At 30.6% G+C, this 23,451-nt stretch overlaps 1 protein-coding gene across 7 annotated transcripts in view; it reads right to left on the reverse strand.

Moving 5' to 3' along the window:
• The window catches only part of LOC18588871 (uncharacterized), a 76,096-nt gene extending 53,348 nt beyond the window's left edge, over positions 1–22,748 (reverse strand). The window contains exons 1-15 of one of the 7 annotated variants that reach the window (XM_088809620.1): positions 22,256–22,747; positions 21,951–22,109; positions 17,752–17,907; positions 17,550–17,624; positions 17,297–17,440; positions 17,149–17,217; positions 16,527–16,637; positions 14,822–14,968; positions 8,505–8,651; positions 7,398–7,544; positions 6,328–6,474; positions 4,963–5,109; positions 4,321–4,467; positions 3,737–3,865; positions 1,568–3,610 (exon numbers count right to left, since the gene is read on the reverse strand). In XM_088809620.1, the coding sequence (XP_088665746.1) occupies positions 1,671–3,610; positions 3,737–3,865; positions 4,321–4,467; positions 4,963–5,109; positions 6,328–6,474; positions 7,398–7,544; positions 8,505–8,651; positions 14,822–14,968; positions 16,527–16,637; positions 17,149–17,217; positions 17,297–17,440; positions 17,550–17,624; positions 17,752–17,907; positions 21,951–22,109; positions 22,256–22,694 (4,104 nt within the window). In that variant the 5' untranslated portion in view covers positions 22,695–22,747 and the 3' untranslated portion in view covers positions 1,568–1,670. Of the gene's footprint in view, positions 1–1,567; positions 3,866–4,320; positions 4,468–4,962; positions 5,110–6,327; positions 6,475–7,397; positions 7,545–8,504; positions 8,652–14,821; positions 14,969–16,526; positions 16,638–17,148; positions 17,218–17,296; positions 17,441–17,549; positions 17,625–17,751; positions 17,908–21,950; positions 22,110–22,255 lie in introns of those variants that run through there. The other 6 variants (XM_088809619.1, XM_088809623.1, XM_088809622.1 and 3 more) reach the window with 6 other exon arrangements.
• Positions 22,749–23,451: the final 703 nt, after the last annotated feature.

Consider the following 23,451-nt stretch of genomic DNA (forward strand, 5'->3'; position numbering starts at 1 on the left):
ATTTTTTAATATAGTTCAGCGAGTCATTGCCAGAAGAAAATGTGGAGGTCTTTAAGGGAGGATGAAGAGGAGCTGAGGCTTGTCTTTGAAGAAGAGGTGAATGAGATCTGGCAGAGGATATGGGATGCCATTGCTCAGCACTTAAATTGGGTGAGTTTGAGAAAATGAATGCCATAATTATATGCTCGCCAAGTGATAGTTGTAGTTTATTATCACCCTGGTAAATTGTATGTGAATACTTCAATGTTATATAGGAATTGCTTTTGATCCAGTTTGCTGGGGGAAATATGTTGATATCTTGGGATCCTAGACAGTTTTGAATACACATGGTGTAGAAATCTAATGTAGAATTACTAGTTCAAAGATTATTCTTTTCAATGTTGCAAACTTACCTAACCATAGCAAAAAGCTGCTAGTTAGAGAACTTCAGTTTAAAATACTTCATGTTTTAGTCAAACAAGAACACAAGCTTCTTCTGTCTAATTTCTAAACAATAAGTTGGCACAAAAAGTTGAAGTTCTAAAATTACAATTCTTCCTTTCATTTAAGTAAGGGTAAAAAGAACATAGAAATAGAAGCATTATATGAACAGAGTGTGATTGTTGGAAGCCAAACCATTTTTTGATTAGCACTCCAAAGAACACCATTTTAGAAGACATTATACCATTTTAGAAGACATTACAAATTATACACGGGAAACAACCATGTCTTGATGCCACTAACTTTTTCCTACCGTCAGATGAATTTGAATTGAGCAACCTTAAATCTGTCACGATGAAGTCCTTGTATGTTGGTAGGTTCACAAAGAAAAGTCATTTGCCAAAAGGAAATAATTAGTAACATGCACATAATCAGTTGGTAGATTGTATTGTCCAAGGTCACCAACTGATGATTTGCAGTTGGGACTTCATTGATAAATTATTTTCCCCCACATTGAAGAGAATCTAAGAGTTGTTTTATCTCTTGACTCTTGCAAACATACCCACCCATGATAGAAAGTTGCTACATTAGTGAACTTCAGTTTTTAGTCACACATTATCACAAGCTTTTTTCGATCTGCACAATAAGTTAAAGCAAAAGGTTGAAATTTGACAACGTATTTTTCTTTTTCCTATCCTTTAAGGGGATGGAGAAAAAGGAACATAAAGAATAAAGCGAGATTATGTGGATCATAACCCAGGCTACCCTAATTAAAGTTGAGACTTTCATTTCAATGCCACCAAATTCTGGTTTGCATTCTTAACAAAATTATCAAAGAAGACACTGCTAAATGTACAAAGGAAAACTGCTATATTTTTAGTCACCATGTGAGTAGTTTGATTTAATAATGGTGGATCTGCAACAACTCCTACATGAAGGAGGTTGCCAATGAAAGTTTCATTTAGCAGAGAAAAATGGTTAGTAACACAAATTAGTAACATGCACAACAAAAACTAGTAAAGGAGTTACAAATGTCATGATCAATACTGTCATTTGTATTGTTGAGAAGTGAATTTTGCCGCTCATTTTGTTCTAGAGATGATCCAAGCTTGCTACTTGCAAAATGATTAATTGGTCAAGAAACATATTGTAGTAGAATTTTCATAGACAGGCTCTTTATTCAAATTCTTAACAAGAAAGGTAAAAGTTTGAAGCTTTTTGGTGGAAATGTAAATCTATTGGCTACATATTCAACAATGGAATTCTCTGGGGAGATTGTCTACCACAAAATTGAAGCATGAAGTAATGCCCATTTCGATATGATAGAACCATGCTCGCCTCCAATAAGGATTTATGTAAAGCACAACAGCAAAACCCAATAGCACTATTATGTAAGACACAATGAAACTCACAAAAAAGACATCCATGTCAATTGAACCATCTTCTTCTCTAGCCTTTTGTATCAATGATGGTTCAGTTGCAGAGCAGCTCTTCTGCAACGGTGGACCGCAAAGAAAAAGATTTCCCAGGTAGCTGCTTTCTTCAAATGTTGCAAATTGTGCGGTCCTTTCAGGTGTACTTCCAGATAAATTATTGTATGCCACACTGAAAAAAGACAAGAAAGATAACCCCACAAGTTGAGGAGGGATTTTCCCGCTCAAGTTGTTGTAAGAAAGATCTAGACTCTCAATTTGCCTCAGCTTAGAAAGTGCTGCTGGGATTGGTCCTGTCAAACTGTTGTGAGATAAGTTCAAAGCAAAAATCTTCAGGAAGTTTTCGACTTTGTGGGGTATCTCACCAGTCAACTTGTTGCAAGAGAGATCAATTCCAGACAGGATTGTAAGGATTTTTCCCTTGTAAGAGTAGGATATGTTTTTCGTTGTGAACTCTATTGGCTCTTCAGTGGAGAAAGAAGTATTAACTCGGGCAACAGTAGTGACATAATGGACATAATCTTGAGATACATCGTTCAGTGTTGTAATCTTCAAGCAAGAGGGAATAATACCAGAAAGATTATTGTGAGAAAGATCAATCAAGCTTAAGTGACCCAGCTTGCATAACTGAATTGGAATCTCACCTTCAAAATGGTTGTTATTTAGGAGAAGATAACTCAATTGAGAAAGCTTGCCAATCCAATTTGGAATGTTTCCACTTAAGTGGTTATTGCTGAGGTCTAATGTCACCAAAAGATTGCTGTTACGAAATGCATTTGTTAGCTGCCCTTGTAGCTTGTTTTTAGATAAATGAACTTGACTAATCCGTAAAGGGCTGAAACAAGATGGTAGACTCCCAGAGATGTCGTTAGCTGAAAGGTCCAGAAGTTTAAGTTTAAGATTGAGCTGGCAAAACTCCACGGGGATTGAACCTCCAAGATGATTATTTGCCATGATAATTTCTTCCAAACTTGACATATTCCCCATCCACTTCGGTATCCCACCAAAAATTGCGTTATTGCTTAAATCTAACCTTGACAATCTTGACAAATTCTCCATCCATCTTGGTATCTCATCAAAGAGTTGATTATTGCTAACATCCAATATTGACAAAAATGAGCAATTAGACAAACAATCTGGGATGCTTCCAGAGAAGTTATTCCCATCCACTTGCAACTCTCTCAAGTTTGTCAGGCTAAAATTTACAGAGAAAATCTGGCCTTGCAGTCTGTTCTTTGATAATATAAGGACCCTTAATAAGGAGCAGCCCATGGCGAAGTGTTCGGGCAATCCACCTGACAATTGATTGTTAGACAAGTCCAAGGATTGTAGGGAATTCATATCACCGATGGAAGCCGGAATGCTACCGCCAAAATAATTTTTTGACATGTTCAGAAACGTTAACGATGGTAGTTTTGCTCCAATTTCTGTTGGGATGCTGCCATTGAAGAAATTGATGGAGACATCTAAACCTGATAAATCCAAATGTGAAGCGAATGGTAGCCGAAAAGGTCCCGATAGGGAGTTGTTGATGAGAATTAGTGACTGTAATTTCTTGTTGTTTCCCAACAACCAACCTGGGAACTGCTCTCCCTTGAAATAGATGTTAGAGAGATCAACAAACTGCAAGTCATGTTGATGATAGAGGAATTGAGGAAATGATCCAACATCTCCACAACAAGATAAACTGATGCTATTCAGTTGGAATCTTGGGCTCAAATGATGCATCTCGGTTTCAGCATATATGGAATTATTGTCTGCATAGACATACTTGAGCTTTGAAAGGTTGAAGAAGGGTCCTAATGAGCTCGAGATTTGAAAGTTATTATTTGAAAGTGTCAACGTGCTGAGGGACGTTAGACTCTTAAGGAAAAATATATTACCAGAAAATTGATTGGAAGAGAGATCTAAATTTTCAAGGGACGTGAAGTTGGAGAAGCATTCCGACAAATTACCCTTTAGATTATTATAGCTGATATCAACGTCTCGAAGATGCGTCAATTCACAAAATCCTGTAAACGTATTATTTTATCAATTATTAAACATTAAAGAGGTTTGTCCCCAGAACAAGAAAAAAAAATAAATAAAAGAGAAGGAAAAAAAAACATAAACAAATAAACATGAAACAGCTACTCTGTCCCTTGGATCTCGTCAGCTATTGACTTTCCATAATATTTAAAGAGTTAAAATGGAAAAGGGATATATATAGGAATTGTACGTTCAGGTGTTTTGTGTTTGTTTAGTATGTTTCATTACCTTTTAAATGGGTACGATAGAAGTGTGATATTTTGATTTGGATAATGTTCAAATGCAGAGGTGATAACACAAATAAGACAGAGCAATAATGTTCAAATGCATGCAAAAGTGACAACATGAATAAGACAGAAAAAGTACTTAAAATAAGGTAACTTAGAAACAGAATAGAATAGCAAAACAAAAATCAAGAGAGGGTAATATCAATCTCAACCTTGGGTAGGTAAGGTGCCATTGAGTCCACAATTCGATAATGATAAAGACTTGAGAGAAGGCACAGCTCCAATTGTTTGAAGAAAGTTGCTTTCCAGGGGAGTGGAGTCTATGCGTAAAGATTCCAAATTCTTCAAATGAAGTGGGCCTATATAGCAAGAATAAAAAAAAAAAATGTACAGAAACGTATAAAGATATATTTTCAGGTGCAAATAATATTAATAATAATAATATGTAGGTAGATAATAGATACGCAGTCAACAATATACATATGTTATTTCATTAGGTTGATTATATTGTTTTGCTTTTTTATTCTTTGAGCAGTGAAGGGTTTATTAGACATAACCTAATCTATTAAAAGAATTAAAAAAATATATCAACAAAGTGATTTTATGTTAAGGTGTTTTATGTTTGTTTAGTAGGTTTCATTACTTTTTAAATGGGTACGATAGAAGTGTGATATTTTGATTTGGATAATGTTCAAATGCAGAAGTGATAACACAAATAAGACAGAGCAATAATGTTCAAATGCATGCAAAAGTGACAACATGAATAAGACAGAAAAAGTACTTAAAATAAGGTAACTTAGAAACAGAATAGAATAGCAAAACAGAAATCAAGAGAGGGTAATATCAACCTCAACCTTGGGTACGTAAGGTGCCATTGAGTCCACAATTCCATAATGATAAAGACTTGAGAGAAGGCACAGCTCCGATTGTTTGAAGAAAGTTGCTTTCCAGGGGAGTGGAGTCTATGCGTAAAGATTCCAAATTCTTCAAATGAAGTGGGCCTATATAGCAAGAATAAAAAAAAAATGTACAGAAACGTATAAAGATATATTTTCAGGTGCAAATAATATTAATAATAATAATATGTAGGTAGATAATAGATACGCAGTCAACAATATACATATATTGTTTCATTAGGTTGATTATATTGTTTTGCTTTTTTGTTCTTTGAGCAGAGAAGGGTTTATTTGACAAACCCAATGAGTTATAAATTATTGAAAAATTTAAGGAACATTCGTTTAATAAATTCTTCTAATTTTAGATAAATGATTTTAAAGAAAAGAATTCCACATTATTCTAAACTACTGTCTTACTCTCTTAAAACTCTTTTCTGTTTTTACAATTATAATATAATTTTCTGTTTTTTTTTTCCTTAGCAACTATATTACAAAAGCTAATAAAGTTTCTTCTTCTTCCTTTTAAACAAATATATTACCTTTTTCCTTTTCCTTTTATCTTTTTTCCCTACTTTATACTTAAATGATCACTTGGAAAACCTCTTTCCATTCGAATTTTCATCCTCATATGTATCCTATCATAAACCACAATTTTAACAATTATCTAAAAATAAATATTAAGATACTTAATCAATTTTTTTTAATCTAGTAAAATAATTAAAAAAAATATATCAACAAAGTTAAAGGACTACAAATAAAAATTGTTAATGACAATTTTAAACAAAATCAACATCTTTCCATACATTTTAAGGCACTATATTTTTCATTAATTATATTAATTTTTATATCATCATTTACTATTTTTTTCGTTAATGATTAAAAATTATTGTAATATTTATCTTTGCCGCCCAGGAAAAATCACCTGCTAATATTTATGTTATGAGTATGCAATTTAAAACCTTAATATATGATGGCATGAGCTAATTAATGGATGGTTGACCAAGTTGTCTATATTTTGAAAAGAAGAAAACCTACATAAATGTAAATAGGAAGATCCACTAAATATCATAGCTTCACGAAATTTATTAAATTGTTGTGCTTTTTGTTCTTTTTTATTTGGTGCGGGAAGGGTCTATTGCAAATAGACTTATAAAGAGAGATATACATTATTAAAAATTTTATGGAACATTTATTAAAATGAGTTCTTTTAATTTTGAATAAATGATTATTTGAATAGTAAGTGATAAAAAAATATTAATTCAATCTGAAAAATAAAATAAATAAAATGGATTAATAACTGGAAAATTGAAAGATCCAACTTACCATTTATAGAGAGGTTGCCATTCACCTCACAATCAAACACGTACAAATTCTTAAGAGAAGTCATTGCTCCAATATCTTGAATGAAGTTGGAAGGGAGAGATAAAAATTCCACGCTCAACTCTTCCAAACTTGTCAAAGTTTGCCAAGCTGTTCAATAAAAAAGCTATGAAATTATTTTTTGAAAGACACAGTTGCAAATTACTAACAGTTTATAATAAAAAATTAGTATTTAGACTTTATTTGGTTGATTTTTTGTTTTTTTTTTGTAAAATATGAATAGAAAGAAAAAGTTAAAAAATATTAGAAAATAAAAGACCAATAACAAAAAGCATAAAGTAAAAATAAAAAACAAAAAATAAGTATCAATCAAATCAAATTTTAACAATTATATAAAAATAAATATTTATTTCTTAATATTAAGTTACTTAATCAAGATTTTTTTGAAATTAGTAAAAAAATTAAAAAATATATCAATAAAAGTGAATGGAATTCAAATAAAAATTGTTAATGACAATTTTAAACAAAATTCAACAACTTTCAATTCAATTTTAACACACTATGCTTTTCATTAATTATATTAATTTTTATATCACTTACTATGTTTTTCTTTGATGGTTAAAGATTATTGTACTATTTATCTTTGCGGCCCAAGAAAAATCACCTGCTAATATTTATGTAATGAGTATGCAATTTAAAACCTTAATATGTGATGGCATGAGATAATTAATGGATGATTGACCAAGTTCTCTATATATTCTTCAAAAGAAATAAACTTACATAAACGTAAATAGGAAGATCCCCTAAATATCATAGCTTCCCGAGATTTACTAAACTCTTTTACCTTTTTTTCTTTCCTTTTTATTTGGTTCAGGGAATGGTCTATTACAAATAGACTTATAAGGAGTGATATACATTATTGAAAATTTTTTGGAACATTCATTAAAAAGAGTTCTTTTAATTTTGAATATATGATTATTTGAATGACAAAGTGGTAAGAAATATGTGTTTAATCTAAACAATGAAATAAATAAAATGGATTAATAACTAAAAAATTGAAAGATCTCACTAACCATGCATAGAGAGGTTGCCATTCACCTCCCAACCCGACACTTCCAACCTTTTAAGAGAAGTCAGTATTCCAATAACTTGAATAAAGTTGGAAGGGAAAGATGAAAATTCCACACTCAACTCTTCCAAACTTGTCAAATTTTGCCAAACTGTTCAATAAGAAGTTACCAATTATGTTTCAAAAGATGTAGTTGCAAATTACTACAACTTTATAACTACAAAAAAAGTAGTATTTAGATTTTATTTGGTTGATATTTTTGTTTTGATTTTTTTTTTGGTAAAATATGAATAGAAAGGAAGAAAATAACAAATGAATACAAAAAAAATGACCAATAACAATAAGCATAAAGCAAAAAATAAAAAGTAAATACCAATCAAATTAAATCTTAATAAATAAGTCTCAAATATAGTTTACGTATATAGTTTGTATAACCTTATTTAAATGGGATGGAGTCAAGATTTTTAATAAAAGGACCAATATTAAATTTAATATAATATTAATTATTATTTTTATAATACTTTATATTAATTAAATTTATTTACATAGAAATGAATATATTAATTGTATTTACCATTGGAAAAATATATTTGAAAAAATCATTTGACAAAAGATAAAAGATCACATATGACAAAAGAATTTTATGGCAAAAGTTAACTATTAATTATATGAAAATTTGACTGTGTATATTGGAATAATCAAAGAATTATTAAAACAAAAAGAACTCTGGCAAAATAAAAATAGTTTAAAAAAGTACAATAATGTAAATATTTGAGGAAAAAGGGTAGAATTTATAAGAATAAATATATGAACCAAAATAATTTAATAAAATTAATAGAGAGGGGGTGGGGTGGGGGCAAATAAGAATGATATCAAAAAACTGTTTACACATTTTAAATTTTATAATGAATTGTTTTAGATCCGTTCATGCTTGCTGTCTTTTCTGACTATATAGAAAAATTTGAAATGAAATCATAATAATAAAAAGATATTGTTGAAATGCAAAAGTGACAACATGAATAAGACAAAAAAAGTACTTAAAAAGAAGGTAACTTCAAAACAGAATAGAACAGCTAAAGAGAAAACAAGAGAGGGTAATATCAATCTCAACCTTGTGTAGCTAAGGTGCCGTTGAGTCCACAATTCCATAATGATAAAGACTTCAAAGAAGGCATTGCTCCAATTGTTTGAAGAAAGTTGTTTTCCAGAGGAGTCAAGTATATGCGGAGAGATTCCAAATTCTTCAAATGAAGTGGGCCTATATTGCAAGAATAAAATAAAAAGTACCGAAACATATAAAGATATATTTTCAGGTGCAAATAATATTAATAATAATAATAATATGTAGGTAGATAATAGATACGCAGTCAACAATACTCATATGTTGTTTCATTAGATTGATTATATTGCTTTCTTGTTTATTCTTTGTTAGGATAGTCTTGAATTGTGATTTAATTAGGATTGTTTAATTTTAATTAAATTAGTATACCTTATAAAATAGTCTTTAAATCTAGTTAGACTAGAATAACAATTCTTAATTCTATTAGGATAAGGTTATTGTATTTGGCACTATAAAATGACCCTATGGGTTAAAGAATAATCATCACCTAGATTTAGAGAGAGTGATTTAGGTGTACGTGGGATAAGGGTTATGAGTTTGAGACTGTTCTTGTAATCTCCTGATTTTTCTCTTAGTAAATTTTTCTCTATTACTGTGCCCGTGGACGTAGGTCATCAAAAGATCGAACCACGTAAATTCTTGTGTTCTTGTGGGTGTGCTTGATTTCTTTCTTTCTTTATTCTATTGATTGGGTTAGATCTTAGGCAATTCTTTAGAGACAATTCCGCAATTTCCCAACAAACTGGTATCAGAGCTTCAAGGTCTTGGATCAATCTGAATCTCGCTATGGCAACTTCGTCGACCAAGTATGAGATTGAAAAGTTTAATGGAAGAAACGATTTCAGCCTGTGGCGTGTTAAGATGCGCGCATTGCTAGTGCAACAAGGACTGTTGAAGGCACTGAAGGGAAAAGAGCATCTTCCCTCGAATTTATCTGATGGTGAGAAAGATGACCTTATGAAAAAGCACATAGTGCTATTCTCCTTGCTTTGTCTGATGAGGTGCTAAGAGAAGTCACATATGAAGAATCTGCTGCTGCAGTGTGGTTTAAACTTGAAAGTATTTATATGACCAAGTCCCGGACGAATCGACTTTATATGAAGCAACGATTGTATACTCTCAAGATGAGTGAAGGTACGTCCGTTAATACCCACATTGATGAATTTAATAGAGTTATTCTTGATTTAAAGAATATCGATGTTAAAATTGAGGATGAAGACTTAGCCCTAATTCTTTTATGTTCTTTGCCTCCATCGTATGAAAACTTCGTGGATACTATGCTATACGGCCGAGACACTCTCACTTTCGAGGATGTAAGGGCATCTTTAAATTCCAAGGAATTAAAGAAGAAAGTTGGTGGTATTCGGAATGAAAATCAAGCAGAAGGTTTGGTTGTAAATAGATATGGAGGTAAAGAGAAAAGCTTAGACAGAAAAGGTAAATCTAGATCCAAATCTAGATCAAGAGGAAAGACTTGTTGGAACTGTGGTAAAAAAGGTCACTTTCGTCAAGACTGTACTAAATTCAGGGGTGATGAAAAGATCAATAAGTCTGAAAATACTGCAAACGTAGTTGAAGATGATTTTGATACTTTTGAGGGAGCTGATAGTGTTCTTGCAGTTACTAATGGTAATCTGAAGGATACATGGATCTTAGATTCGACATGTTGCTTCCACATATGTCCTAGGCGTGATTGGTTTACAACTTATCAATCTGTTAATATGGGCACTGTACAATTAGGAGATGATTTCTCTCTCTTAGTTGTTGGGATTGGCACAATTCGAATCAAGATGTTTGATGGTATAGTAAGGGCACTTGAGGTGAAACATATACTTAACATGAAAAAGAATTTGATATCCTTGAGTTTGTTAGATAAGAAGGGTTGCAAATATAGTGGCCAAGATGGTGTCTTGAAGATATCTAAAGGAGCCTTAACTATCATGAAAGGTAAGTTATCCGGTGGCCTTTATCGTCTAGTGGGAAGTACGATTATTAGAACTGCTTCTGTAGTCTCATCCCATGATCCTGATGATGATGTTACACGTTTATGGCATATGAGATTAGGTCATATGAGTGAGAAAGGAATGACAGAATTGAGTAAACGTGGTTTACTATGTGATCAAAAAATTGGGAAGATAGATTTCTGTGAACATTGCATCTATGGCAAACAACACCGAGTGAAATTTAACATTGCTACACATCGAACCAAGAGTACAGTAGATCCACTCATATTTATGGGGTCTTTCTCCTGTGGCATCAAAAGGTGGATCATTATACATGTTAACATTTATTGATGATTTTTCAAGAAAAGTATGGATGTATTTTCTGAAGGCTAAAAGTGAAGTGTTTACCACCTTTTTGCAATGGAAGGCATTGATCGAGAAGCAGACAGGGAAAAGGATCAAGCGCTTTCGAACAGATAACGGTTTGAAATTTTGCAAAGGTGAGTTTGATCTATTCTGCAAGAATGAAGGAATCATTAGACATCGCACTGTCATCAAAACACCACAACAAAACGGTATTGAAGAACGGATGAATATAACACTTGTTGAAAGAGCAAGATGCATGCTTTATAATGCTGGTTTATCTAAAGTATTCTGGACAGAAGCTATCAACATGGCTTGCTACTTGGTAAATTGGTCTCCATCAACTGTAATTGAATTAAAGACTCCCGAGGAAGTTTGGTCAGGTAAACCCGCTGATTACTCTATATTGAGAGTATTTGGTTGTCCTGCTTATGCTCATGTAAATGATGGTAAGCTTGAGCCGAGGGCAAAGAAGTGCATATGCCTAGGCTATGCATATGGGGTAAAAGGTTATCGACTGTGGTGTACTGATCCGAAATCCCCCAAGTTTATGGTAAGTCGGGATGTTACCTTTGACGAGTCTGCATTACTTCATGGGATAAAGTCTAGAATTGCAATCTCATCAGACCAAGAAGTGGACAAGCAGGTGGAGCTTGAAATCAATGCTCTTGGGACAGTGCAAGATGATAGTGAAATCCAAAATGAATCACAAGAGGAAGTATCTAATATACAACAACGAAGCATTGCTACAGACAGATCTAGAAGGATTTCAAAAGCTCCTTAGAAGTTTGATGATTTTGTTACTTGTGTGGAGCATGATTTTGATTCTTATGTTTTATCTATGGCGGAAGAAGTAGAGACTAATGAGCCTTACTCTTATCGTGAGGCAATTACTTGTATCAAGTCTTCTTAATGGCTAACTGCTATGAATGAGGAGATTGAGTCTTTACACCGAAATCAAACATGGGAGCTTGTGAAACCACCTAAAGGCCAAAAAGTTGTGGGATGCAAATGGGTCTTCAAGAAAAAGGAAAGGATCCTAGGAGTTGAAAATGCTAGATTTAAAGCACGACTTGTGGCAAAGGGGTATGCACAAAGAGAGGGAATTGACTATAATGAAGTATTCTCTCCTATCGTGAGGCATAGTTCAATCCGCGTGTTGCTTGCTATAGTGGCATATTTTAACTTTGAGTTGGAGCAACTTGATGTCAAAACAACGTTTTTACATGGTGAGCTTGAAGAGCGGATCTACATGCAACAACCTGAGGGATTCGTTGTTCCAGGTATGGAAAATTGTGTATGTTTACTTAAAAAGTCATTATATGACTTAAAACAATCTCCTAGGCAATGATATAAAAAGTTTGATATGTTCATGGAGGCACATGGGTACACTAGAAGTGTACATGATGGTTGTGTCTACTATAAAAGGCTTCCAGATGATTCGTTTATCTATTTGTTGTTGTATGTGGATGACATGCTTATTGTTGCCAAAAGTATGTCAGACATTGACGTTTTAAAGGAGCAGCTTAGTGGTGAGTTTGAGATGAAAGACTTAGGTGATGCAAAGAAAATATTGGGTATGGAAATTGTCAGAGATAGACGAGCATCGAGATTATGTTTGTCACAAAAGAAATACATTCAAAAGGTACTAGAACGTTTTGGAATGCAAGATGCTAAGTCTGTGACTACTCCATTGGGACTACACCTAAAACTTTCAACTGGTTTATCACCACAAACGGAGGATGAGAAGGAGTACATGACTCGTGTTCCTTATGCTAATGCAGTGGGTAGCATTATGTATGCTATGGTATGTACTAGGCCTGATATTTCACATGTTGTTAGTATGGTTAGTAGATTCATGGATAAACCAGGAAAATGACATTGGCAAGCTGTGAAGTGGATCTTTCGATATTTAAAAGGCACTATATATATTGGCTTAGTATATGAAGGAGGTGCAAACACTAGTTGTAATGTGGTTGGCTTCTCCGATTCAGATTTTGCTGGTGATCTAGATAGTAGAAGATCTCAAACGGGGTATGTGTTCACTCTCTCAGGATCTGCAATCAGTTGGAAAGCAGTTCTTCAATCAACCGTTGCTTTGTCTACAACTGAAGCTGAATATATGGTTGTGACCGAGGTAGTGAAGGAGGCTTTGTGGCTTAAAGGCTTGGTTAGTGATCTTGGTTTTGAACAAGCACAAACAGTTGTGTTTTATGATAGTCAAAGTGCTATACATTTGACTAAAAATAAGATGTTTCATGAGAGAACCAAACACATCCAAGTCAAGTGTAACTTCGTTCGAGAGATTATTTCTAAAGGTGACATTGTAGTAAAGAAAATAGCTACAGATGAAAATTCGACAGATATGCTAACTAAGTCAATTTTTGGGATAAAGTTCAAGCATTGCTTGGACTTGATCGGTGTTCATAGTGCTTGAGGCTCTTTGGGGCATTGACAGTGTCGACAGAGATTGGTTCGTAAGGTGGAGCTTGGTGAATTCAAGCCTAAGGTGGAGATTGTTAGGATAGTCTTGAATTGTGATTTAATTAGGATTGTTTAATTCTAATTAAATTAGTATACCTTATAAAATAGTCTTTAAATCTAGTTAGATTAGAATAACAATTCTTAATTCTATTAGGATAAGGTTATTGTATTTGACACTATAAAAAGACCCTATGGGTTAAAGAATAATCATCACCTAGATTTAGAGAGAGTGATTTAGGTGTATGTGGGATAAGGGTTATGAGTTTGAGACTGTTCTTGTAATCTCCTGATTTTTCTCTTAGTGAATTTTTCTCTGTTGCTGTGCCCGTGGACGTAGGTCATCAAAAGACCGAACCACGTAAATTCTTGTGTTCTTGTGGGTGTGCTTGATTTCTTTCTTTCTTTATTCTATTGATTGGGTTAGATCTTGGGCAATTCTTTAGAGATAATTCCGCAATTTCCCAACATTCTTTGAGCAGAGAAGGGTTTATTAGACAGATCCAATGAGTTATAAATTATTAAAAAATTTAAGCAACATTCGCTTGATAAATTCTTCTAATTTTAGATAAATGATTTTAAAGAAAAGAATTTAGCACTATTCTAAACTACTGTCTTACTCTCTTATTACTCTTTTTTATTTTTACAATTATAATATAAGTTTCTGTTTTTTTCCCGTAGCTACTATATTACAAAAGCAAATAAAGTTTCTTCTTCTTCTTTTTAAATAAATATATTGCTTTTTTCCTTTTGCTTTTATCTTTTTTCCCTACTTTATACTTAAATGATCACTTGGAAAACCTCTTTCCATTCGAATTTTCATCCTCATATGTATCCTATCTTAAACCACAATTTTAAAAATTATCTAAAAATAAATATTAAGATACTTAATCAAAAAAATTTTTAATCTAGTAAAATAATTAAAAAAATATATCAACAAAGTTAAAGGACTGCAAATAAAAATTGTTAATGACAATTTTAAACAAAATCAACAACTTTCCATACATTTTAAGGCACTATATTTTTCATTAATTATATTAATTTTTATATCATCACTTACTATTTTTTTCATTAATGATTAAAAATTATTGTAACATTTATCTTTGCAGCCCAAGAAAAATCACCTGCTAATATTTATGTTATGAATATGCAATTTAAAACCTTAATATATGATGGCATGAGCTAATTAATGGATGGTTGACCAAGTTGTCTATATATTCTTCAAAAGAAGAAAACTCACATGAACGTAAATAGGAAGATCCACTCAATATCATAGCTTCGCAAAATTTATTAAATTGTTTTACTTTTTTTTTTCATTTGGTAAGGGTCTATTGCAAATAGACTTATATGGAGTAATATACATTACTGAAAATTTTATGGAACAATATTCATTAAAAAGAGTTCTTTTAATTTTGAATAAATGATTATTTGAATGACCAGTGCTAAGAAATATGTATTCAATCTAAACAATGAAATAAATAAAATGGATTAATAACTGAAAAATTGAAAAATCTCACTTACCATGCATAGAGAGGTTGCCATTCACCTCACAATAGTACAGGAACAAATTCTTAAGAGAAGTCAGTGTTCCAATATCTTGAATAAAGTTGGAAGGGAGAGATGAATATCCCACGGTCAAGTCCTCCAAACTTGTCAAATTTTGCCAAACTGTTCAATAAAAAAGTTACGAAATTAATTATGTTTCGAAAGACATACATTAGTTGCAAATTACTAAAAGTTTATAATAAAAAATTAGTATTTAGACTTTGTTTGGTTGATATTTTTGTTTTGTTTTGTTTTTTTAAAATATGAATAGAAAGGAAAAGTTAAAAAATAATAGAAAATAAAATACCAATAACAAAAAGCATAAAGTAAAAATAAAAAACAAAAAGTAAATATCAATCAAATCAAATTTTAACAATTATATAAAAATAAATATTTATTTCATAATATTAAGTTACTTAATCAAGATATTTTTGAAATTAGTAAAAGAATTAAAAAATATATCAATGAAAGTGAAGGTAATTGAAATAAAAATTGTTAATGACAATTTTAAACAAAATTCAACAACTTTCAATTCAATTTTAATCCACTGTATTTTTCATTAATTATATTAATTTTATATCACTTACTATGTTTCTCTTTGATGATTAAAGATTATTGCAATATTTAGCTTTGCGACTAAGAAAAATCACCTACTAATATCTATGTAATGAGTATGCAATTTAAAACCTTAATATATGATGCCATGAGCTAATTAATGAATGGTTGTCCAAGTTGTCTATATATTCTTTAAAAGAAAAAGGTCTATGAAATCAAACAAGAAGAAAAACAAATATATATATATCATAAGTTGTACATATATATATCATAGCTTCACCAGATTCACTAAACTGTTGTACTTTCCTTTTCTTTTTTATTTGGTCCAGGGAACGATCTATTACAATTTACAAATAGACTTGTAATGAGTGATAATTATTATTGAAAATTTGGAACATTCATTAAAAGGAATTCTTTTAATTTTGAATAACTGATTATTTGAATTCTCTTACCACTGTGGTCAGACACTCAGACTCAGAGATTAAATAAAATGGATTAATAACTGAAAATTTGAAAGATCTAACTTACCATTCATAGGGAAGCTGTGGTTCACCTCATAGCCATACATGTACAACTTTTTAAGAGAAGTTAACTATTAACTATGTGAAAGATAACTATTTCAAAAAATATATTTGAAAAAATCATTTGACGAAAGATAAAAGGTCACACAAGACACAAGAATTTTATGGAAAAGGTTAACTATTAACTATATGAAAATTTGACTATATATATTGGAATAATCAAAGAAATTATGTTAAAACAAAAAGAACTCAGGGGAAATAAAAATATTTTAAAAAATACAATAATATAAATATTTGAGAAAAAATGGTAGAATTTATAAGAATAAATATATGAAACAAAATAATTTAACAAAATTAATAGAGAGGGGGTGGGGTGGGGGTAAATAAGAATGATATAAAAAATTTGTTTTTACGTTTTAAATTTGATATTGAGTAGTTTTAGATCCGTTTATGCTTTGGTTTGGTGAAAAGAGCCACCCAAGACCAAGTTTTCCAAGTTCGTAAAATTGTGCAAATTATCTATTCAATGTGAAGGCAAGAAAGAGTGTTGGTAATACAAATAATTATAGGAGCAAAGCATATTTTGCACATTCATTATTACTTACTTTCTGTAGTAATTCTTCCGTTAAAACTAAATCCAAGCAAACGAAGAGTCTTCAACGACGAGAACAAGCTCAGTGATTGCAGTGGAAGGCTACAACCGGTACTTATTACTCCTGTAAATGAGGCAATTAACCAAATGCAATGTATCTTTAAATACATAAAAAGACTTTTTCTCATTTTGTTCCAGTACCCTTATAAAGTATAAATTTGCAATAGGAAACTGGCAAATCAAGTAGTCTTCCCTGTAGAAGCAAATGCAATCTTCTAATCTCATGACAAATGACGGTCACATGAAGTGCACAATCCTTGTAAGTTGTATAGTATTTTCATTTTTGAACAGCTGAAATTTCTTTGAGAGTAAAAGTTAGAGAAGTACAATGTCTCTCAAAAGTGTTGATACGAGATATTAATTACTACTTAAATAAGTGCATAGTTTAATATTTCATTAACATAAATATCAATGAATCAGTGAAATAAGAGATTGCCTACATTGAAGAGTTGGTAAAGGTTTTGGTAAATTTTAATTTTAAATTTTTTAATGCATCTGTTTGGAAATATTAAATTTTATTTTTGAATAGTTAGTTCAAACATGTACAAATTGATGAAGACACAGCTTAGCAATACCGTCGTAGGTCAGACTGTCAAAACTGCAGTCAATATGCATGTTCTCCAAGTTGCTGAAAGCATCTAATTCTGAGAAAAATCACAAATAGAATTAATTAAATTAAAATAGAACATAATAATATGAGCATTGAATTGAATCCTTGATTACCTATTGGCCCTCTCAATATGTTACTTATTATATACAAAGACTTCAAATTTGAGAGCACACCGAGAAATGAGAATATGCTGTTGTTGAAGAAATTTTCACTTAAACCAAGCACCTCAAGTTTGATGAACCCCAATTCTCTTTTTTCTGTAGAAGAGTTATCGTAATTTCATCTCCAAAGGAATATTTAGTAAACTTACATTCTGTATATGTTTGAAAGACAAATACTTAATTAATAAATAAGGTGAACTTATACCTCGAAAGGATTCGAAACTCTCAATTTTATTTCGGCCTAAATACAATTCCTTTAAGTTCATCAAATGACTGAATTCTGTTCAAAACCAATAAAATATATCAGCCCACTCATACGGAAGAATGCACCCAATAAGCGCTTTCACAAATTAAGCAATGAGATTTTAAGAGGAAAAAGAAAAAAACTTAAAAGCAAGCCTACATACCTAGCATAGGAACAGTTCCTTGTAATCCACACCCCTGCAAACGTAATGATTTTAAAGATGTAAATCCGTTTAGATGTGACAAGACGTCATTTCCTAATATGTTACCACGTAAATCCAGAGTCTCCAAATTCTTCAACTTTGATAGTATATTAATACCTGGTGCCAATAACATTAAAAAATTGTCAATATTATATATTACTTGCAAATTTTATTTATTTTATGTTCATAATATATATATATATATATACATATATATATACACTGTAGTCTTTGTTGCACATGTTGCTAGGATTTATTGAACATGTAAATTTTTAATTTTTATGTTAAATTTTATTTTTTAATAATAAAAATAATATTCTAATGAATAAGTAATAATAATAAATAATTTATACTGTAAAACATTATATACTATAGATAATTACATTAATTTTCTTTGGTCATTATATATATTTTCCTTCAACTTGAGCTCTAGTGATCTTAACTAATACTAAAAACAAAAATGAAAAAAACTCCTTTTATCAAAACAAATTAATGGTTGAACTAATAATAAGTGTAATCTGATTTGTATGTTTAACTTATTGTTAATGAGTAATATCATGATCAAGTTTGTAGATCATGATTGTCAATTTTTATTCAATCAACATTTAATGATTATACTTTCATCTAAAATGCTAAAATTTACAAAATTTTATATGGAAAATCGACAAATTACTCTTAAAAGTTTAATAAGTAAATGATGAGATGCATAAATAACTTAAATTAAACATCAATTAAAATAAATTTAAGGAAAAATAGGGTAATGAAAAACATGAATTATCAATACATAGATCCTTCCATCAATAAATTATTGCTCAATACCAATGAGGCATTTTTTCAGGAAGGAGAGGAGAAGGCTCCTAAAACCTTTCGAATACACAGTAAGGTTTAGTTTCTATATATAATCTCCATCCATATTCGTCAATAAAAAAACACATTATTACGTTATTAGTTTTGGTTCATGTGATTATCACTTGAGCAAAATAAATCAATAAAAATACTTTCATATAGAATATACTCACTAAATAGTTTTTTAGTAATAATCTCAAAAACATTAATTAGTTGTTTTAAAAATGTATATGATGACTTTGTAATATATTTTTTAAAACTAGAAGGATGATTCTGTGATAGAGTCTTAAAAAAGAATAGTAACATGTTTTTTAATTTAGAAGCGAGTAAATTAAATATCATTAAGAATAGACTATTTAAATGTCAACATCTAACTCATAATCAAATCTTAGGACATGCCTTATAATTAGATAAAGATGGTGGTGGGATGCATTATGTTAAATTCATTGGCTTAATCATAATTTAAATGTCAAAGTTTTACAATTGACTGTTTAAAACTAAGAACAACAACGTATCAAAAAGTAGAAAAGACCAAAAGAAGGGAAATTTATTCGGATAATGATCCAATGACTTTCATAGTCTTATATTAAAAAATCTGTATAAATTATTATATTATTAAAGAATTTACATATGCTTGTTGTAGACATTTCATTTTGCCTGGGTCATTTTTGTAAATTTCTGTAATAAGTTAGGCTAAGATCAGTTTTTTTTAATAATTAACAAAATTTTTAGATTTTAGCCTTTTATGCTTATTTTTATTTAGTCTTTGATTGGGTTGATTATGAGATTAATGGGCCTTGAGCTGGATAGTTCAAATTGCAAAAAAATAAAATCAAAATAATAAAATTAAAAGATAAAAAAATCAGAAAAAGAAAAAGGAATTAGAATTTGATAAAACTACAATTTTTGTTTGGGTTTATCAGATTTATAACGATTGCTATTAATCTGATAAATCTCATCCCTATTGTTTTGGAATGAAAAATATAAAAGCCCTCCAGTAGGAAAAGAACATTAAGTAATTACACAAAAAACACAATATAAAAAAGGGGACGCTTTCGGATTTTTGAGTTTTTTTTTTAGGATTTGGTTTCGGCTTTTTGGTTTTTGGAAGAAGAGAGGTGTTGGCGAGCATACCAATCGGTGGAAAGGAAGAAAAAATGGATACTGGCTGACGCAAAATCCGGTCATCGACGGCTACTTTAGGTTTTTAGAGCTTTCGATTTTTTATTCTAGGAAAATAAAAGGATTTTGTTTTCGTGAAGTCCATTTCAATTAGACAAAAAAGGAGGTTGAGAGGAAGAGAAAAAAACTAACCAGTCATTGCTGGCGGTAGTGAAGGTGGCGGACTATCGCCAGAATCTGGGACAAGAACAACAAAAGAGGGAGAGGGAAAACCTAGAGAGTAAACGGAAGAGCTAGGAAAGAAGGGGAGAAGAAGAAAATAAAGGAGAAAAGGGATGACTTTTCTCTTTTATGGTGGCACAAAATGATGTCGTTTTGGAAGTAGGGGAGGAGCACCAAATGACGTTGCTTTAAAGAATAAGGGAGGAGGAAAAAACGCTTTGGGCCAGATCTGACCCATGTCTATTGGGTCAAGCCCAAAAGTTCTGGGGAAAATCCAAAAACTATTTTTACTAGGAAGATTATTTCTAAATAAATACAAAAAAATGTGTGTAAAAATAAATATATAATAAGTAAAATATTTAATAAATTACAAATTTTATCGTGGTATTTATTTGCTTGCATAATTGGCATTTAATTTTAATCATGCAAATAAATGAAAATCAACCAATAATGAAATTTAAGAAAGTTGTAAATAATAATTTTTTTGCAAAAATTTAGGTGAGAAAATATTCTTAATTTTTATCAAAAGTGTTAGAGAATTTAGAAAAAATTTCAACATTTCATTTTTTTTGAAAAAATTAAAATGGAAAAAATAAAGAAATGAAATAAAATGTCTAAAAAATGTAAATAGATGAAAATCCTCTAATGTGGAATTTTAAAAAATTTGTGAGTGACAATTTTTTTTGAAAATTTCTAGAAAAGGAAATTTTCTGAACTTCTACCAAAAGCTTTGAAATAAATCTCAAATTATTATTAGTAAAAAATAGAATCCATAAAAAAGTACTGAAAACTAAAAAAAGAATTCAAATTATGTGAAACCCTATATATAGACTCGTGTTATAACTTATGATATAAAAGGTTGTTTTATTCCTTTAGTTGCTTTTTCAGTATTTTTTATGCAAGCTGCTTGTCATGTTCTAACAAGGTTTTTTTTTTTTGGTATTTTGCTATTTAGATTGTTTCATATAAAGCATATTTGCGACCTTCTAAGCTTAAAAAAGAAGAGATACCTGGCGGAATAGATACTGATGAAACTTTTTGAAGCTATATTTTGTAACATAAATCTATTTAAACAAAATAAAAAAAAAAACATACAATTCAAGACAAAGACCACCTTCAACAAAAAAATCAACCAATATTATTAATCTAAATAGAAATTATAAATCATCAACAACAAATATAAATAGGAAAAAAACCAAAAAAATACAAACACAAAAGTAATTGAAAAAAAAGCAAATGATACAAACCAAAAAAGGAAAAAAATGAAGCTATGTCAATTTTGAGAGATTTTATGGGTTTTAGGGAAAAGAAGAGATTGGGGGTTATAGCGGGAGAGATGGTTGTCAAATGACAGAGAAAGAAAAAAATATAGTGAAAGGGAAAGAAAGGAAGAGAGGAAAGGGGAGGGACGATCAGATTGGGAAAGGTTAGTTTTGAGAAAGAAAAAGGGGGAAGGTGTCTGATAGGGAAAGAAAAAGAAGAGAATGCCAAGATTAAGTTTTGATACGGGTTGAAATGATGTGTTTTGGATAGAAAGAGCAAAAACGAAAAAGAAAAAGAAAAAAAATGCGGAGAATAAGATATTTTCTTGGGTTGAAGGTGTGTTTTGGGTATAAAGAGGCAAAAAAGAAAAAGAAGAAAGGAAGGAAAGGGTTGTTGCAGCTTCAACTCCATTAGATTTAGTTTAAATTTGTTTTTTCTCTGGACTCAATTGGTTTAAGTTCAAAGTTCAAAAAATAAAGAGATAATTAAAAAATAAAATAAAATAATGATGAAAATTATAGTCATTCTAAAATAATAAAAAATACAAAAATAAAAAATAATATAAAAAATAAATATATCATTTTGATGAATAATTTAATAAATTATCAAGAATATATGTATCATTTAGTTTTTATACTTTTGGAGTTGTACTTTTATATAATTATGATATAAAAAATTACTGTGAAATAAGAGAATAATAACTTTACCATTGATAGAATTTGATTCTGTGAATTGATTCCTGGCCAGATATAAAGACTTGAGAGATGAAAGTCCACTTAAAGATGATAAAATACTATCATTGAGATTATTGTTGCTTAAGTCAAGAATCTCTAATTTGTCCAATTTCAATGACAATCTTTCAAAACCTACAAGGAAAAAGTTTTTTAATATAACAGTTGAAGAGAGAAATGAAAAAGAATATTTAATTAAGATAAACAAGTAATAATAAATGAATTTTCAAATGGAAACAAATTTGTAGACGTTGCAGTTAGTAAGGAGAAAGTGAATGAACCTCCATTGTGAACACAACCAGCGATGGAATTTCCACTCAAATGAAGACTCTTCAATTCCTCGAAGGGAAGAAACAAAGACGTGTCGAGATACCAATAATCCCACCCAGTACTCCCACTGTTCCATTCAGAAATGTAAATTTCATAACCTTCATCCGAATAATATCCATCATAAGCTAAATCAGAAGAGGTTAAAGTTGTTGTAAGATTAAGGAAGAGTCGTGTCACTCGTCCAGTGGTGGGATTGCACTCAACCCTTTCCCATTCACAACAATCGGAAATACTCTCATTTCCCTCTGCCCAGTTATGTAGACCCTTAATATTATGGAAGAACGGTTTGAGTTGCAAGAGAGCAATTTTTTCTTGCTCCCAGCAACCATCACACCACCCTTCAAGCAAGATTAACGCTACTAGAAACATCCACAACCATTTAGACTCCATCTCACACACTCTGATTACTTAATATAATTCTGCCTCTATGCATTTGGTAGTGCTGCGCCCTTGTGCTTTATATACTACAAGAAAAGGAGGCAGCCCTGTTTCGAAGAAATTCATTAAACAAGGCCCACCCATCGGTAATTGATTTTTTCTTTTTCATAAAATTGAAAAGTCAATTCTTCTGGGTATTAATCTATTATTACTACTTCTTTGGTTTGGCGCAGGTTAATTAGGAACCTTAAAGGTTTAACTTTCTTTTTTGTTTTTTACGTCTTTGGATTAGTTTTTTAAATATAAAGATAATTTAATAACTTTTGTGAATATAAAAAGAAGTATGATTTTTTTATATATTTGAGGAGGAGAATTCAATTTTTACTTTTTTTAAAAAAAAATTATATACTAATCAATGAGTCAAATGTTCGACACAAAAAATATGAGTCTTTAATTGCAAAGATCCATCTATATTAATTATAATATCATAAATTCGAATACCATATAATAATTATTAAAAATGATGATAAATGTAAATCTCACATATATCTTGCACATAAATATAATAATAATTATTTTATTTAATTTTAAATTTTTTGGAAAAATATTTAATTTTAAATTGAATGTTAATACTAACCATACCAACAAAAACGCTTACTCGTTTCCTTTTCCTAATCAAAGCTTTTTGTTTTGTTTTTAACCACCTCATTTTTCACAAAAAATGGATGAGTATTTCTATTATTGTTATTTTTGATTTAGTAGCCATGCT

Source organism: Theobroma cacao, chromosome 9 (genome assembly GCF_053813885.1).
Source record: "Theobroma cacao isolate CCN51 chromosome 9, ASM5381388v1, whole genome shotgun sequence".
Classification (NCBI taxonomy): Eukaryota; Viridiplantae; Streptophyta; class Magnoliopsida; order Malvales; family Malvaceae; genus Theobroma; species Theobroma cacao.